Genomic DNA, 17,544 nt, shown 5'->3' with positions numbered 1-17,544 from the left:
ATTAAACAATAGGCAAGCTGCTGCACTAATCAATAACAAGCACAAGCAATTAATCAATGTAATTACTTCCTAGTAGCGTCAGGGACTGCAAGGTCACATTGCTAACACTATACCCATTGCAATTAGTAGTGTGGACCCAAGTGTATGTGTGTGTGTCAGACAAAGAGAGAAAGTGCTGGAGTACAACAAACCTTAAAAGAGGTTCTGATGCATCAGTAAAACACAATGTCAGAGAAAAAGCCTTTGGAAACGGTGCATTTTGTGCGTGCTGTGTATTAACCTTCGTGTGATTAGGTCATGAAACCAAGGATAAATTATGATATGGATTGTATGTAGCATCAATGCATTATCCAGTGCTGATCTGACAATCTAGGCATGGACCATTAGACAAACGCCATTACTGAGTCTGCTATCAGATGTTACCTTCACATAAGGACACACACACACACACGAAAACACATTCATCACACACTCATTCACCATCTCTGCTTAAACACAGTGATGCAAAGAGCTGAAACCGTTTACAATATTCATTATGTATTCATCCACTAAAAGCAGTGGAGAAAGAGAAAAAGAAGACTAATTGGAAGTGAAACAGCATAGCCCACAGTGATTTTTTCCCCCTTCACACACACTAAAAAATCTTTGCCTGTCTTTCTGTACTAGTTCCAATGAGCCAAACTGCAGAAAAATCACACACACTAGTGATAGCAATCTACACTGAATAGTCATAAAGCACACTCCGAATCTGAATCTTGTCCTGAAACGGCTGCCATACTTTATAAACACCCACAATGGTGTTCATTACCTGCCTTGAGAATCCATTAAGATCATGTGATATTGTGTTTCTGCTACTATCCTGTCTTTCTGACAGTCTAATTTATACATATAGGAGGCACTTTTGCAGACACAGACACTTTTCAGATGATATAAATTAGTCTTTTACAGTGTTGCCATGGCAACCAAGCATCTCCTTTTTAGGCTGCAACCATGCTATACAATGGGATGCACAGTGCACAGGTAAGGAAAAGGGGCACTGAGGTTGCATAGGGTTGGATAAAAGGATAAGGCATTCTAGTTCAAAAAGCATTAATCCTATAAATCAAAGCCTGATGTAGCATTGCCTTCTGTGCCATAGACCTTATCAAATTGCTCATAAACTAGATAACTACATGCAGCTACTGAAGTTTCCTTTGAATATGTCCTACATACACTGTCCTGCGACTGTAAATATACCCAAGTTCACCAAATTTACATTAAGCAGCTGAAATTAGTGGATTATTCTCTGTAAAAACCACTGTGGGATATTTTAATGCCATTCATGCAAGTAGCATTCAGATCTTTCACTAAAAGCTGCACAGCACTTCTTCATTTTAATCATGCTGCCTTTGGGTTGCTTCATCAATGATAATACACTTGCTGCCCATAACGTTGGAATAATTTTGTTTTCAGACATATTCCTCTTTTTATTCCTATTCATACACATCAGTAATCACCTTTGACCAGATAAAATAATTCCATACTCAGTCACAAATACACTTTATCTATAAATAAAATAAAAATATTTTATTCATTTTATTCCAGCTTTATGAGCAAAAATGTATGTGAAATATATGAATATGTATATATGAATATATGAAATATTAACCTTTAAGTTTGATTTACTAAAGGTGATGATGAAAAGGTGCCCCCAGCAAACTCACAAATTAAATGTTCATCCACTTGAGTTTTACATCAGATAGACTGTGCTTTTATTCCCTCTGTGACTCTTTAACAACACACAGTGACTCTGTCCTTAGATCAGAGGACAAAGGCCCGGTGAGAGTTACTGCTACCACAGCTTAAGAGCCCAGCATGAGTGTGTGTGCATTTGTCCTGTTTCTCACGGCCCACAAGAAGAAAAGAAGCCTTGTCTGGTTCCATTAGTGACCTGAGTTGTGGCAACAGCACTGCTCAGTCCAGCTGACTGGAGGACAGCGCTGATTAGACATCCACTAGTTGACAAGGAAAGGACATTACTCACAGAGCAGAGGACACTGAACCAGCGTCCAACACGGACAAGATCAGTAGGTTACCAGGATTTGTTCTGATTGTTATCATAATGTTTTTGCTTTATTTTATTAAAGAATATCCTTTGAGCAATTTTACTGTAATTTAACAATATCCACAAAAGACTTTTATCTGCACTGTTGCCTATAAAGTTGGAATAATTTTCTTTTCTGACACATTCTTTTTATTCCTATTTATATACATCAGAAAGAGTCCCAGTTACACTTTATCTATCAGGGATCAATCACATTATCATGATCATTTTAATGAGAAGAGGTAAAAATATTTTATTCCAACATTATGGGGACAGTGTATCTGTAGGCAAACTCAGGAGGAAAACCAGCTGGTCACAAATGAAGAGAGAAAGAAGAAATCCTCAATAGTGGGTTGAGAAATAATAAAAAGTCACCACCTATAACACAGAAGCAGGTGTAATATTATATTACTTTATTTATCTTTTGTACAATGTAATTACAATACAAATATGTAGGTTTAAATACAAAAATTCTGTAAATAAAGATTAAAAATAAACTCCACTGGTTTGCTTTGTTACCATCACTAAACTATGGTTTTACAATCAAGTTTATGAGGTCATTTAGTTTGCTTTAATGCGGAACACAATTAACCTACATTTAGAATTTGGAAGGCGTGCAAACAGGAGGGCTAAAATATATTTCAAAGAAATAAAAGCATCATTATCATGTCTCATCTTGTAAAGAGAGGAGGGTAAAGAAAGTAAGTTGGATTTGTTTGGAAGAACAAGAAGAAATACTGATTCTTCTAAAAATATGGGATGAAACCCAGACCAGAGATGGTATAAATTAGGCTGGTGGCACATAAATTTAGGTTCTCTGAGAAGGCAGCCCATCAGCCAGGATCACTACCACAGGAAGAGATCCAATAAGCTAATGAAACTGTGGGGAGTCAATCAGCAGCAAACTTAATCAGCCATACAATTGAATTCCCAAGAAACAAAACAGTCCTGGAGGGCAGGAGCCTGTCCGTTCAGATGGCTCTTACATAACATACAGTAACCATTCACCCTTTTTCACTAGGGCTCATGTACAAAAGTCCTTCAACACAGAACACCTCTGCTTAAATGTTTTGTAATGTTGCAAATTCTTGATATGACTCAAACTTTCATGAGTCGTGCCACAAGCTGCAAAATCGAGACACAGAATGCTTTGACGACACCGCTGGAGTTTTAAATAACTATTATTGTGTGCTGTGCATACTGAAAAAAAAAAACAACTTTTTTAAGACTGTAATAATATAATGAACATGTTCTTGAATATAATCAAAGCATTTTCTTTTTCAGATGCAGGTTTGAAGAGTGCAGGAACATGCGGAGATGAAAGTAGCCTGTCCTCAACTCTCAAATAGACACAGATGGAAAAATGACAATTAGTGGGTTGTATGATGAACATTTTATCTCATAATTCTCACACACTGAACAGCTCATTCTTTCCTGTCTTTCTTTTCAATTTATTTTATTTCTTTTCCTTCAGACTTTCTCCATCTCGTTCTTTAAAGATGTAGCTCATTTCTCTCCTTCACTCTCACACATACAGCTTCCTCTTTATGTTCCCCTGACAATCTTTTCCATCTTAATCCCTTCCTTAATCTGTCAATTAGACTTTGGTCATCCACCAAACCTCTGCATCAGATATCCTTTATTTCTCATGGTTCTTTTATTTTCCCTGCATCAGTGAATGTCTGCTCGTTCTCCTAATCTCTTTTCACGTTTCATCATCAACCCCACAAATTGTTAAGAATGCAAAGCTACTGAGACTCAAACAGTTGCATTTAACACACAATCCTCATGTGCTGTATGTGATGATAATACCCTGTGAACACATTAAAGGATTTATGAAAGTTGGAATGTAGTGCATCATTTTTTCAACCATTTGCACAGTGTTGTAGTTCTTTTTTTTATTATTATTATTTCCACTGAGTTGTTTAGTTCCTCGGCTTTGAAGAAGGTGGAGCTCAAAGGACTTCTGTGCTGTAAGATCCATAGTGTCTATGCGTTGGATATCCTGAAGTGATTTTTCATGTCCCAGAGCCCTAGAAACAGGTTAAAGAGCCAAGACGAAGCCCTACCAACTCCAGCGGGCTGAACAGCAGAAGGAAAATTAAGTGAGAGTTGGAAGAAACATGCTGCTATATACACTTCCTGTGTCATATGTCGCACTACATGCTGCTGTACTGTCAGACCTGGCTATTTGGTTCCTGTAATTTGCTTAAGTCAAACAGACCTACAAAGATTTCTCTCCTTCCTGCTGTTCAACCTCTTCTGTTGTCCCTCTGTTACTGGAGTATCCCTCCTATTTAAGATTAAACAAAAATAAATCCAGGGGATGAGGAAAAAAACAACACTCTCCTGAAACACTACTTTCAAATTTTGATTCTTAAGTATATATAACTTGTTAAAATAAAAAATAAAATACAATAAATAAAATAATTTTGGCCATAAATCTCTACTATTGGTCGATAAGTCCTTTTGGGTTCATAACGGTTGCACATCATTGGCTAGACCTTTCAGGTATCCAAACTTCTGCTGTGCTTGGCTAAAATCAGCATCATTCAGTCAACAAATTGCTTCTCCGCATCCCTCCATGTTCTGTGATGAAACCATATCCTCTAAAAGCTCTACCACATCTCCACCAGACACAAAACTGCCAAAATTATCTCATGGGATTGGAATGCATCTGAGTGGAGTCCCATCTTAAAGAAAGAAACCACTGCACTGTTTCCCCCACACTGTTCTCATGAGGGGCAGGTACAGTACATCTAGAGACTTGCAGCAGGTAATGTAAAGCCAGAGTAGAGAAGTGAAAGCAGGAAACAGAGGCGGGTAGTGGGTGGTGTGGAAGGATTCAGTCCATCAAGTTTAGGGAGCTAGAAACCTGATCCACCAATAGCAGCCCAGCAACCTGCCAAATACTTTTCAGGCTTTCAAAGGAGTGTAAAGAAAGCAATTAAGATCATTACGGTATGAACTCCTTTGAGAGCTTTCAGCAGGATTCTAGGCTGCCAAAGATCGGATGCTAGGCAAACCTTAAGGACCTGCAACCCATAATAAGCAGAGATGCAGGAATTAGTGCCTGGCTTTCTCAGGCTTCAACTCTGGGGCTACAGCTTTGGGAGGCTAGCTCTGGCTTAGAGCTCAATCTCAAAAGTCTTTTGCAGATTGTTGGAAAATGGGTTAGCGGCTGCAGCTGGTGCTTTATTTCCAGGCTGCTGAGACAATGGTTTGGTCTCCAATGCCGCCCACTGGGCCTCAAAGCGATCATCGTCTTGGGAGACGGTGGATATTGTAGCTGTTAGTTGACTCCCTTCTGGTGGCCAGGTGCTACTGTTGCCACCATTCCCACCAATGTTGGAGGTCCCATTTGCTATCGTAGCACTGCTGTGCGGTGGGAGGCCATTAATTGCGGTTGTTAAGGGTGGGGTAGAAGAGAATGCTGTTGTGGAAAACCCTCCAGATGTTCCTGTGTAAGAATGACCAACCGTTCCAATTGCCCCCACTTTGGAACCTGTTCCAGCCGAGCCCATGGCAGTGCCTGCACCAGATGAACCTGTGGCAGTGCAGAAAACATTGGCCACCATTTGTGATGGTGTGATGCCTACCACAGGCACACTGGCGTTCGGGTAGGTCATACTGCTCGCCAGGCCTGGCATGTAGGTCTGCATGGGCACAAAGGCTGGTTGGACAGGCTGACTGCCGAACATTCCCACAGGAGCCGGTGTGGCATCAAACGCCAAGGGAAAAGGCTGCATGGAGCTTGGAAGGGAACCTGGGGGGCCGGAGAGGGAGGGCTGGATCATCGGGGCTCCAGACATGCTAGGACCAGACATTGTGGGGATGGACATGGAAGGAAGTGACATAGGTGGTCCTGTAACTGGTGGGCCTGGTATTAGAGGAACTGATGATATTGACATGGGTGGGAGGGGCATTGGTGGCTGACCTGAGAGGGCAGAGGGGCCCGAGATAAGAGGTTTTGACATGGTACCGAGGGTTATGGGGACAGTGGATACCGGAGCAGCTGATATGGCTGCCTGGCTGGGTAACTGCTGACTTGACATGGAGGGTGGTCCAGGGATTGTGGGGATTGTTGGGCCTGACGGAGGTGTTTGTTGAGCTTTGACAGCCTTGGAGACCTCTTCTAGCCATCTCTCAGCCTCAGAGGGTGTACGCTTGTGACCGCTCTGCATCTGCATTGCCACGGAAACAGGCGGCGGAGAATTAAGAGGAGGATCCGGCTGCACCCAGGAAGAAGTGGCTGAAAAGGAGACAGGAAATTACTTAAAACAACTGACATACTGTAATTTCCACATTATTAAGGACAGTTCATTTAATATACAGACTGTACACCAATGACAGTAGCACTCTGAGGTTGTACAAGCTAGAAAACAACACAGGTTGTAATATTCTGACTATGACAGCAGTGACATGCTGGTGTTTGCAGTGTTTTCAACTCTTGCATATTAACATTTGCTAATTAGACGTGTGTCACTACTTTGCAACTTTAGGTCATAAATGAAGTAGGACTTCAAAATGGAATAGAAGTTGGTGATTGTCACACAAACATTTTACATGAACATTAAAAGCTGTAGTGTTTAATAGTTTTTTGTTCATTCAAAATGTCCATATAGCCATACAATACATGCATTCCATATTGACAAGAATCAAAAATTCTATCCCTTCTCAGATGCTTTTGAGTATTTTCACACAAGTAGGTATTATATATGTGATTAAAGGTATAATTACTAATCACTGTTAAGATTCGGTCAGATTGACTCAACTGCTGCACTCCATGTCTTGACACAGAGGTTTGGAAAAATGATATTCTTTTTCCACAGTAGTGTGGAGTTGGGTCAAATTCTGGTGTTGTCATTCCCTGATTTTGGCTCCTGTAGCTTTGACCGTTTTTTTCCCTGTAAATTTTATCCCACTATTAGTGCAATTATACAGAAAATGAAAAGGTAGTGAACAATAGAACACAAATGAAAATTGCATTTCAGTTTAGATTTCAGGCTTTTTAAACAGAAGTGCACATAAATTCATGCTGTTAATATCAACACATCACATATTATCTCAAAATCCTGACGCTGTTGGTTGCACTAGTTCTTTACTCAAAAAATGTTATGATGCCATTAAAAGTGAATGGAAATAATTTTAATGTTAATGCTAAAAGGTCGCAGTCTAGCAATTATAGCAACTGTGCAAAGTCTGCATCAAATTACTGGATAACATGTAGTTTTGTAAAAGACAACCCTGTGTTGAAGTAAGAACACCATCAAATATATTCTTTTTCTAATAATAATACTGAGGCAATGAATTATTTTGTCCTTCATAAATCCATCCCAAAGTTGTTGACATACTCTGGACTTGAACTGACAACCTGACACTTAGCTAAAAAATGTCACTGTTTATGTTGACCTGAGGGATCTGGTGTATTGTATTCCTTCTTACCCTGCGGCGGTGCAGGTGGTGGAGGCAGCACAGGAGGAACAGTGCAGGTTGGTGGACCATTTGCAGATGAATTGGGATTGGAGAAGAGCTCATCTGAAGGCTTGTTGAAGGATGTGTTAATCTGGCAACACAGGGCGTTGATACTACTGTCACCCTCACCTGGCAACCCCATTTCCATCTCTGGTACTAGCAAGAAAGGGATACACAGAGGGAGAAAGAGGGAGGGAATAGAGAGAATGATGGTAGAAAAGCAAGAGGTGCATTTGGAGAAAGAGGGGAAGAAAAAAAGGGAAATATAATGATTTATTTGAGAACAGACCCAGTTAGCATCCAACTCAACAAACTGGAGCGAGTGCAGACTTTGATGCTAGCATTTGACCTAAAAAAACATCAAAAACAAGGTTCTGCAGACAAACAAGAGCATTGTGTTAATCAAGACCTTCTTACTAAAAATAAAAATACCCATTTATAGGAAAGGTTACAGGACTGAACGCATACATTTACATGAAAAGCCTGCATAGCACACACTTATCAGCAACTCAAGTCCATTCAATCCATGTGTATACTGGGACGGCTCAGGTAGAGGTCAGTTTAGCTTTGTTTATCCATGTTTTAAAAACCAAATGTAACTGATCTATCCAGCGTGGGATTATGCAGCACAGTGATCCTGTTTGATTTCAGTGTGGACTACAGCTTTAAACCTCTCCTGCACAGACCACAGATATAAATAGAAAATATATCTAATTCCCTGTTCCTTGTCCCCTGCTTCCTCCTCTTACATCGACAGCCTCGGAGACAGAAACAGGATTTTAGTATCTCATCCATTCTTCATCCGTTGTGATTGTTATTACTTTTTTATCTCAGCTTTATGTGCTGAACAGCTGGACATAGTTGGTATAGTTTAATAGTACTGAATAACTGCAGGGCTTGAATTATATTGGAAGGAACAGTGGGTGCTGTAGGCATGTGCAGTTTCCCATTACAGATTTTCTTCTGCTTCGATCTGTAGAAACCAGACTCTGTTGGTATGTGACAGAGTTCACCCATAGCACTATTATAGCTGCATGTTTGTGATTTTTTTCTAACTGTAGCAGGTGTTTTAAGGACTGATTAGAAAGCATGTTAAGGCTAACTAAGACAGTTGATTGACTGCACAGATCAATACACACATTTCTCAGAGTCACAAGGGAAGCAGTGGAATCGGGTACTGCTTTAATGTATGTGTGATGTGGAAGAGAGAAAGAGAGAAGAATAAAGACAGGCCACTGTGTATGTATGTCAATGTTTGCACCAACAGATGTATACTGGACGCACGGCGAAAAGAGGAGAGAGACAAATAAAAAGGGGTAAATATGAGGAATGGAGTGTGAGTGTGAGTGTGAGTTGAATGTTGTGGTTTAGTATTCCAGTCAGCAGAGTCCCTCGGTCAGTTCCCTCGTCTCTCTTAATGACAATAATCAGCCTTGCTACTGAGTGCTCTGATCCTGTGACACCACATGGAGTGGGCGTGTCCATGTGTGGGAGTTTCTGCAAGTCTTATAAACACACAGATCTGGAAGTTATTATTAATTGGCTGAGAGCGTTCAGAGCTGCTCAGGCCCTGCCAACAATGGCATCGCTGACACAACTAATAACAGCACTTAACACATTATGATTAAACTGAAGAATGATACTTTTCCTACATGGAAATGTGAATATGAATCCATGAACGACATTTATTCTGAAATATGATTGGCCTTTAGATGGGATCAGTGAGGTCCCACTGAAGTCAAATGGAAAATGGAAAAATGATGCAAGTGTGGAACACAGAATTAGTAAAATATCTATTTAAGGAAGACTTGGGGCAGGTTTGTTAAATGGTTTGAACAAATCTTAACCTTTTTTTTAGACTTTTTATGTTGAGTTTTTATTTGGTTTGAGTTTTTCATTTATTATGAGGAAAGCCTTGTTTAGTAGTGGATGAAAAAGCCATTTTATTCTCCTACATCATGAGCCTCTATCAAAAAGAAAAAATGATTTTACCTCCTTCCTTCAGTTTGGTTTAATTTTTATTCTTACTTTGTTTATTGGAGTTTTCATTTAGTTGTTCTCTTTGACAAGAGTGATTTTTATTTTTAGTTTAATCATTGTGTTTTGTTTTTTTTTTCAGCAGATTTTGCTTTGAGTCCTAATATTTATGCAGTAACTGTAATTGTAATAACCTAATCTGGTTGAATTCCACAGTGGTTAAGGAGCCAGTATCAAGTACAACAGATAGATCACCTCTAAATACAGCATCTACTGAATGGAATGTTTTCATTCATTCGTTCAGTATTTGTTGTTGTAAATTTATCATCCATTTCTGTTAAGTTTTAAGCTCTTTTCTGACTACAGAACAAAATACATATGTAATGACACAAAATGTGATCATGGTGCTCATCTATTTTGTCATTTTAGCGATTCAATGTATCTTTCTGACCATAAACAGAAGCCAAACGTATGCAGGCAGCAGTAGCACATATCTTAGTAAACACCTCATGAACTTCTCAACTCACCAGGGTTCTTGGCCTGGAAGTCAGTCTTGCGTTGCAACGTGGATGGCAGGTCATTGAGGCGGAGTGACAGCTGCCTCTTGAAGGGAGAATTTTTCTGGCTAAGGGCCGGAAATCCCCGGAATGAGCCTTGACGCACCAGCTGCTCAATAGGCGCGTGGCGGCGAGGAATGGCGTGAGGCCCGCCAGGTTCTGGGCGCTCCATGGGGGACGCTGCACCCTCGGGTGGTGAAGCGGTGCCAGGTGGCAGAGATGGGATGACAGCAGGCTGGTCTGGAAGGGGAGATAAGTACAAATATTATCTTCTGAGCTTTAACTCGTGAGAAACAAAACTCCTTATATTTATTTTGTGCATGTCCTTCATTTCTGAAATACTATAGCCAGAATGAAATCTGGAGCCATATTTTCAATTCCAATAGTAGAACATGGTTTAAGCTTGTTTTTTTTTTTTCCAATGGAGAACACATGCAACCACCTAGAGCTTGGGTGTCGAACATACAGCCCATGGGCCAAAACCAGCCCGTTAAAGGTTCCAATCTGGGATGAATTTGTGAAATGCAAAAATTACTCTGAAGATCATAACAGTCAGGTGTGTTGAACTCATTTTAGTTCCAAAATCTGATCTCTAATACTTCAACAATATTACGTCTAGTATTGAATGTTTAGTGCAGCTGTAGATCCAATGTGATCTATGATGTACAAGTGTAAATAATCAGTTGAGGCATAGTAAAATTCCACTTATTTTGCTTAAGAAATTTCAGGATGTTCAGATTATTCAAAGTTTTTTGTGAAAGGACAGTTTGTAAATGTAAACCTTTTCATAATTTAATGTTATTTTTTTGCACTAAAAGAGAAAATTTTAAGTTCTCCTTATTTATAGGCTATAATGCTGTTATTTTAGTGGTCCAGCCTGCTTGAGGTCACATTGGGCTGAATGTCGCTCCTGAACTAAAATAAATTTGACACTCCTGACCTAGAGATAGAATACTGCATCCACCCTCATTTTAGTGAGTAACTCTGGCTTCTTGGCCAGACTTTTAATCTAGTTTTAAGTAAATTAACCAAGTAAAATGTGGTTATATTAAAGAAGATTCAGGCTCTTTCTTACAGGGCTGTTTTTACAGTGTGAGCTTTTCTCTTTTGTCACTGTCCCCGTCAGACAATCGAGTGAATGGGGCTGTACTTAGCTTTGTAACATGGAAAAACAAGTGAGAGGTTTGTTCTGACTGGGTCTATCCATGTGGAGCTCAGAAATGATCACAACAGAGACAGATAAGCCCATGTGTTGGAGCCGGTCAGCCAGACACTGACTGCTGAGTGTTGTGGTTTTATCACCCTATGCGTTGTAAGATATACAACAGTGGTCAGAGTAGTGATACGTTGTCATAGAAACAAAATGAAAGAGCGCTTTTTCTCTCACCACATAAGTGCTTCTTCCAGAACCCTGCCAGTGCCTTTCTGGCAGGAAAATAAAATGCAATATGGATGCAAGTCCCTAGTGTAGATACTTAACACATTACAGTACCTTTCTTCTTATCCTGCAGCTTGTCGTCACGCTCACTGCTGCTGCCCTGCTGGCTGCAGGAAGAGTTGGTGCGAAAGGAGCCCTCACGCACAAATGAGGTGCGACTGGCATCAAAAGATGCCGTCACACCGCACTCCTTCTCTCTGCGCTGCTTTCTCTCCAGACATGCAGCAAAGGCACAGCCAACTGCATGGCTCAAACGTTCCCCCTGGTGAAGCAGGAAAATGAGATTAAAATATTTGCTTCTACACTTAATCTGGATTGATCAGTGTGTAAAAAAAACTGGACAATCACAATTAGACATAGCCTTTGGCAGTGGTCAATTCATTTTATGTGTACATTTACTTTGGCTGGAGACCGTAACTTCTTGAATGTCAATATAAGGTCAACTAATTCCAGTCTCCTTGTGCAATTAGTTCCTGTTTTCCACTGTCTTCCTGAAACTCCCTTTCTGCCCTCTCTCCTTATCTTTCCACATTCAGCCATGACCGCAATAGGAGAGACAGTCAAGTGTAAAATGAGTACATAGAAATATAGAGAGTGTGTGGGGAAAACAGAGGCAGACAGAGATGGATAGATAACGCTCCAGGCTTCAGTCTAATCCCCAGTCCTAATCCTGCAGGTCTATGCTACGCTCTCTTCTGGCCACATTAATAATCCAACTTGCAGCCTAAGCTGATGAAACCACAACAGGGTTGAAACTCCAATGCACCATGACAGTACTGGTTCATATGTCAAGTACAGATGTTACAAATGTCTCTTCATTTCCAAACACAAGAGGTTAGAACAGCATATGCCTGCAATGAAAAACTTTTTTTTTTTTTTTTAACAATATGGATCAATATTTTTTGCATTGAGAGATTAATTAACTTTGGATATTGAACTTTGTAATGAGTTAGTTTGTCTAGTCGATAGTCCAAATATGATTGTTGCTGTATGTAACAAAATTTCATTTTGACATTTTTACTAAAGGCTAAAGGCTAAAATATAAATGCAATTAATGGAAGTAATAGAAAACCAATCCCCATAAATGCGTTTCATATACTGCATTTGTAGGGGATAAACAAAGTCTGTTTTCTACTCAGATTTACTGACTTTAGACTCACTATTAATAGGCTACTAATAGTACAGTTAACTGTTGAACCTGTTGAACAAAAGAAAGATATTCTTTACTTTTGCGTCTCATCCATCTCATCATCTTTCTGTCTCACTGTGAAATAAGTTTTTTCTTTGTGTGAAAGACTCCTTGTTATATTGCAACATGAGCCTCCTGAAACTTGCACCCAAAACACTTTAACACTTTCATTAACCATCACTAGTTAAGCTTCCATTGTCCTCATCTAGGAGATAGGTGGAATGATTGTGCAGTGGAATCAAGAAATGTTGCAACTCTCACCAAATGCCAGAGATGTTGAATATCAAGGACTAATATTATCAGAGGAACTTTGTATTTGCTGAAATAGGGTAAAGCAATTTGTAGTGGAATTTTTATTTCACAATGTACAGACATGGCAGATTCGCGTGGGATTAAGATAACAGATGACCTCGGCAAATATTACAAATCACAAATCCACAGGTAATACTTGTCCCCTGCAAGTAGGGCTTTAGCATTGATGAGAATTTGGGGGAAAAAAACTTTAGGCAAAGGAAAGAAAATTCTCATTCTGCATTTTGCGGATAAAAGACCCTGAATATCTATGCAATATGTGGAAGAAGAAAACTTGATTGTCCTCTCACCGAGTCTTTGAGAGCCATGAAGCAGTGACACATCCATCGTCTGGTAGTGCCGTCTCGGCAGATGTAGGAGAAGGCCTTGTCATAGTTCCGATCAGGAGCGCAGAATGAAACCTTCTCTATGGTCTGATCCACAATTAGGTCCTAAGAGAGACACAAGATGAGTCAGAGAGAATAACACCTGACTGCTCCACAGTATAATGTGATTCTTCTGCAGGTAGATTGCATCAAATCAAATCTGATGTAGTTCCGTCTTTCTAAATGCAGTTAAACTAGTGACAGACAGGAAATTTAGCTTTGATGCTGCACACTAGGAGAGAATGATCCAATACTTGACACATTGCTTTCAACCACATTTAACCCCATGAAACACTAATGACACTGAAAGCTCTTTTAATGTCTGGGATGTTTTTCCCACTTGCCCTTCTTTCTGTGAAAGAGTTATTCAGCCTGTCTCAGGGTCTATAGTGACTAAAGAGGAAACTAAGAGGGGCCTTTCTCTTTCTTTGCGTACATTAAGAGGCCCTCGGTTCACCTCTTTGACTCACCAAAAACACAAAAAGGACAAAAACAAGAGAAGAGGCGGAGAAAAAAAGGAAGAAAAAGAAAAGGGCTTCACACACTCATCCACACACTTCCTTCCTTCCTCTCCTCCAGTATCATAGAAACAAAGGGAAGGGTGATGAGGAGAAAGGAAGAGGGTGGACGAGGAAGGGAAAGGAAGAGAGAAGAAGAAGGGATGTGAGGATAAAGAGGTGGACGGATAACAGTCGATTCATTGTGAGCCAATTAGTGAAGGATGGGGACGCTGGTACCGAGGTGAAAGGCTGAGACGAGAGCGCTGTGTGTTTGTGTGTTTCCTTATCTCTGGTACAGTCACTTGCTCTGGTGGTGCACTAGTATGATTTTCCAAAGATTTATGATTCTTCATGCGCATAATATACTCATAGAAATATGCACGAAGGCAGTGCATTTTTTCTTGTTTAGATGTGTGTGTGGGAAAAAAATGACTCAGATCATGCCCTTGCATCACGTAAAAGAAGAATATACCCACAGCATCGTGTGATTCAGGATGTGTCATCTGTGCACTGAAGTTGCTTTGCCTAGAGCACAAAAAAACTGCTGAACGGATAAAGAATTGACTGTTTCTTTCTACTGTTGCATGATAGAGGTCATGTGAACCCATATTTATGGTACATTCAGGGAACTGGGGTGAATAACAGCTGAGGGGGTGTTATTAAGGGCATGCTGGGTGACTCACAGATGGAGACTGAGCTCATGAGTAAAGGTGACGAGAAGGACAAGAAAGGAAAGAGATGGAGAGATTTGACTATTTTCTCTTCTGACTTAAAATGTCCAGCATAAAAGACATGATGTTTTCTTCAGTATATAAACTAGAGAATATTTCTGCTTATATGTGATGCATAAGGGCAAAACATTTTATCTTGATTTGATTTTCTGGCTACATGACCTGAAGTAAAAGGTTCTTTCAAGACAACTATTTCTTTACTAAAACTATATTCCATATATGACTAGAAACACAGATTTACAGTCACTATATTTCAAGAAGCAAACAAGTTACATTTTTAATTTTTGTTGTGCAAGAAAAGTCTACAGAGAAATAAACTTGATTTTGCAATCCAGGTATTTTTCACCACATTCAAAACGCAAAACCAAATTAAATCAGTGTATTGCTCAGTCCTATTTCTGTTGTTTTGTAGATTTACACTGACATCATGTTTTGGCTGTAAAAACACAACAAAATTTGCTGACATTTATGATCTCAGCAAAATATCAAAGCTTTAATGATTACACTGCAAAAATCAAAATCTTACCAAGTGCATTTTTCTCATTTCTAGTCAAAATATCGCATCAGACTTAAAATAAGACACAATCACATAATCACCAAGATGATTTTCAGTTGTTCCAATGGTAGAGTGTTTTTTTTGCTTAATTCATTTTTTTTTTTTTTTTGCTAAAATCTGTGAAAATTATCTTGGTAAGATTTCTTGAAATAAAATTTTCAATATCTATTGTCTAAAAATAAGTACTTATATCTAACTGAAAAGTTACTCTTTAGGTGATTATGTCTCATTTTAAGTGTGATGAGAAATTTTGATGAGAAATGAGAAAAATGCACTTAGTAATATTTAGATTTTTTCAGTGTACTATCCGCTACATGCAAGGAAGTCAGATCAGGATGAAAATGACTCATTCATTATTAATTGGGCTTAAAATGTACATCAATTTTGTTTTGTTCAGAACAGCTTAGTGTCCTCACTGCCAAACATACAAACAATTACACAGTCACTCAATCCAAATACACATTTACACTGTCACCCTTTAAGTTGGAATATTCAGTTTTCAGACATATTCCTCTTTTCCTGCTATTTATACACATCAATAATCACCCTTGACCAGGAGCAATGATTACATACTGAGTCCCAGTTACACTTTATCAATCAGGAATAAATCACACTGACAAAATAATTTAATGAAAATGGTAACATATTTTAGTCCAACTTTATGGGCAACAATATATTTTAACATCATTCATCAATTAACCTGTGTACTGATATATCAACAGCTATACATAAATCAGCCATTTAAGTCTGGCACTAACTATTATCACTCTTGTAACAGTGACCAGTCACTACATGGCATTACTGAGGCACTTGGTAGTTTCATAGTATCTGTTAACAATAATAAAGTACAGAAAACACCCTCAACCTTTAATATGTTTATATTCGATAATACAGTGAGAAGGAAAACCGTGGGTGAAGTACAGAGTGGGAATGAGAGATTGGGAAGTGAGGTCATGTGTGTGGCTTCCAAACAAAAAGTGACAGCGAAAGCAAGAGAGGGAGTGAAGCTGGTCCACTGGGCCTGCTCTCTCCTCTATTCTCTTCTGCTCTTTATTCAGCTCTGCTTCAATAGAGCTGCAGCACTCACTGTAGGAGGCCCCCCTAGCCGCCAGACACTCCTCAAGTGCATGTGTGTGTGTCTCTGTGTTTACTTGATCTTCCCTCCCCCACTAAACACCTTCAGCGCGCATCCATGAGTCACATATGTCAGCTCCGAAAGTGCACATACACACAATGGACTGAAAAAACAACTACTGCGGACAGTAGATGCATGGTGGGGGCCTTCTGTTCTCCCTGGACGGTGTCATCAAACTGGGCCAGGATGAGATTTTTATTCGTTGCCTTATAAAGAAAAAGGGTATTGAGCCTAAACTGCAGAATGTGACGACAGAAATATGTGTATTTCAATGTCTAGTTGCTGTAAAAAAGTGGCTCTAAAGACACAGTTCTAATACATGTGTTTTTTTATTGTATATGACAGGAATAAGTTGTCCGTTACAAGTGAGTGATGAGTTAGGGACAGAAGAAAAGACAGGAAACCCAAAGGGTGAGGACTCAAAAGACAGATGCAACATAGATAAGAACAAAAATGTCTTTACCTTGGTTTTGTCATCGACCACCCTAAGTCCATCAGCTGAAACCCACAATACTGCCTTGACGGTCTTTTTCCCACTCTGTGGAGACACAGAAAGAGACAGTTAACTTCTATACAACTTAAGAGGCGAGTTATGACATTGCATAATTCTGTAATTTCACCTGATCTTGAGGTCAACACACTATTAGCATGCAAAGTCAGTTTTACACACATACACACTTAAGTAAAGTGTTTCATTATTTCATTACAGCAGATGAGGTGGTGGTGGATAGACACTGGAAAGGCAGGCAAAAGTAAAAAGTGTGCCAGCTGGCACTGTGAATCCTTTCTCTACGAGGAGGGCACCAGGCAGAGCTAATAACACACTCAGCATGGGCCAGGCTAAAAATACACAAGCTAAAAAAGCAACGACTTGATGTGAGTCTGAGAACGTGTTATGGGGTGTGTATGCGCACGAGTCTGCATATGGAGATGTGTGTGTGTGTGAGTAAGGGTAACCGACAGGAAGAAAGCCGGAGCACTGCAGGAAATAGCTTTGAAACCCGCAGTGAACCGATAAGGAGCCTCAAGTTTTGCATAATCCCATTGAGATGAAAAGTGAGGGAGAGGTGAAGAAAGTGAGACTGATGGAAGAAAATGAGCAGAGAAGTGCAAAGTTAAATGAGGAGGTGGGGCTGGGAATCAAGAGAAAAGAAAACTCCTGAAGAAAGTTTTACAGTGAGAACAACTGCAGGGAAGGAAGAGTGCTGCTAAAGAAAGATGCTGAT

The 17,544-nt window shown here is 39.7% G+C and overlaps 1 protein-coding gene across 3 annotated transcripts in view; it reads right to left on the bottom strand.

The window, feature by feature from the left end:
- Positions 1–2,474: 2,474 nt before the first annotated feature.
- The window catches only part of numbl (NUMB like endocytic adaptor protein), a 75,313-nt gene continuing 60,243 nt past the window's right edge, over positions 2,475–17,544 (bottom strand). For 2 of the 3 annotated variants that reach the window (XM_030151483.1, XM_030151481.1), the window contains exons 4-9: positions 16,782–16,856; positions 13,322–13,462; positions 11,585–11,792; positions 10,063–10,332; positions 7,529–7,714; positions 2,475–6,335 (exon numbers count right to left, since the gene is read on the bottom strand). In XM_030151483.1, the coding sequence (XP_030007343.1) occupies positions 5,212–6,335; positions 7,529–7,714; positions 10,063–10,332; positions 11,585–11,792; positions 13,322–13,462; positions 16,782–16,856 (2,004 nt within the window). In that variant the 3' untranslated portion in view covers positions 2,475–5,211. The remainder of the gene's footprint in view (positions 6,336–7,528; positions 7,715–10,062; positions 10,333–11,584; positions 11,793–13,321; positions 13,463–16,781; positions 16,857–17,544) is intronic. The other variant, XM_030151482.1, reaches the window with a different exon arrangement.

Source organism: Sphaeramia orbicularis, chromosome 13 (genome assembly GCF_902148855.1).
Source record: "Sphaeramia orbicularis chromosome 13, fSphaOr1.1, whole genome shotgun sequence".
NCBI classification, from domain to species: domain Eukaryota; kingdom Metazoa; phylum Chordata; class Actinopteri; order Kurtiformes; family Apogonidae; genus Sphaeramia; species Sphaeramia orbicularis.
The sequence above is the reverse complement of the archived record's forward strand: the minus strand, read 5'-3'. Positions and strand labels throughout refer to the sequence as shown.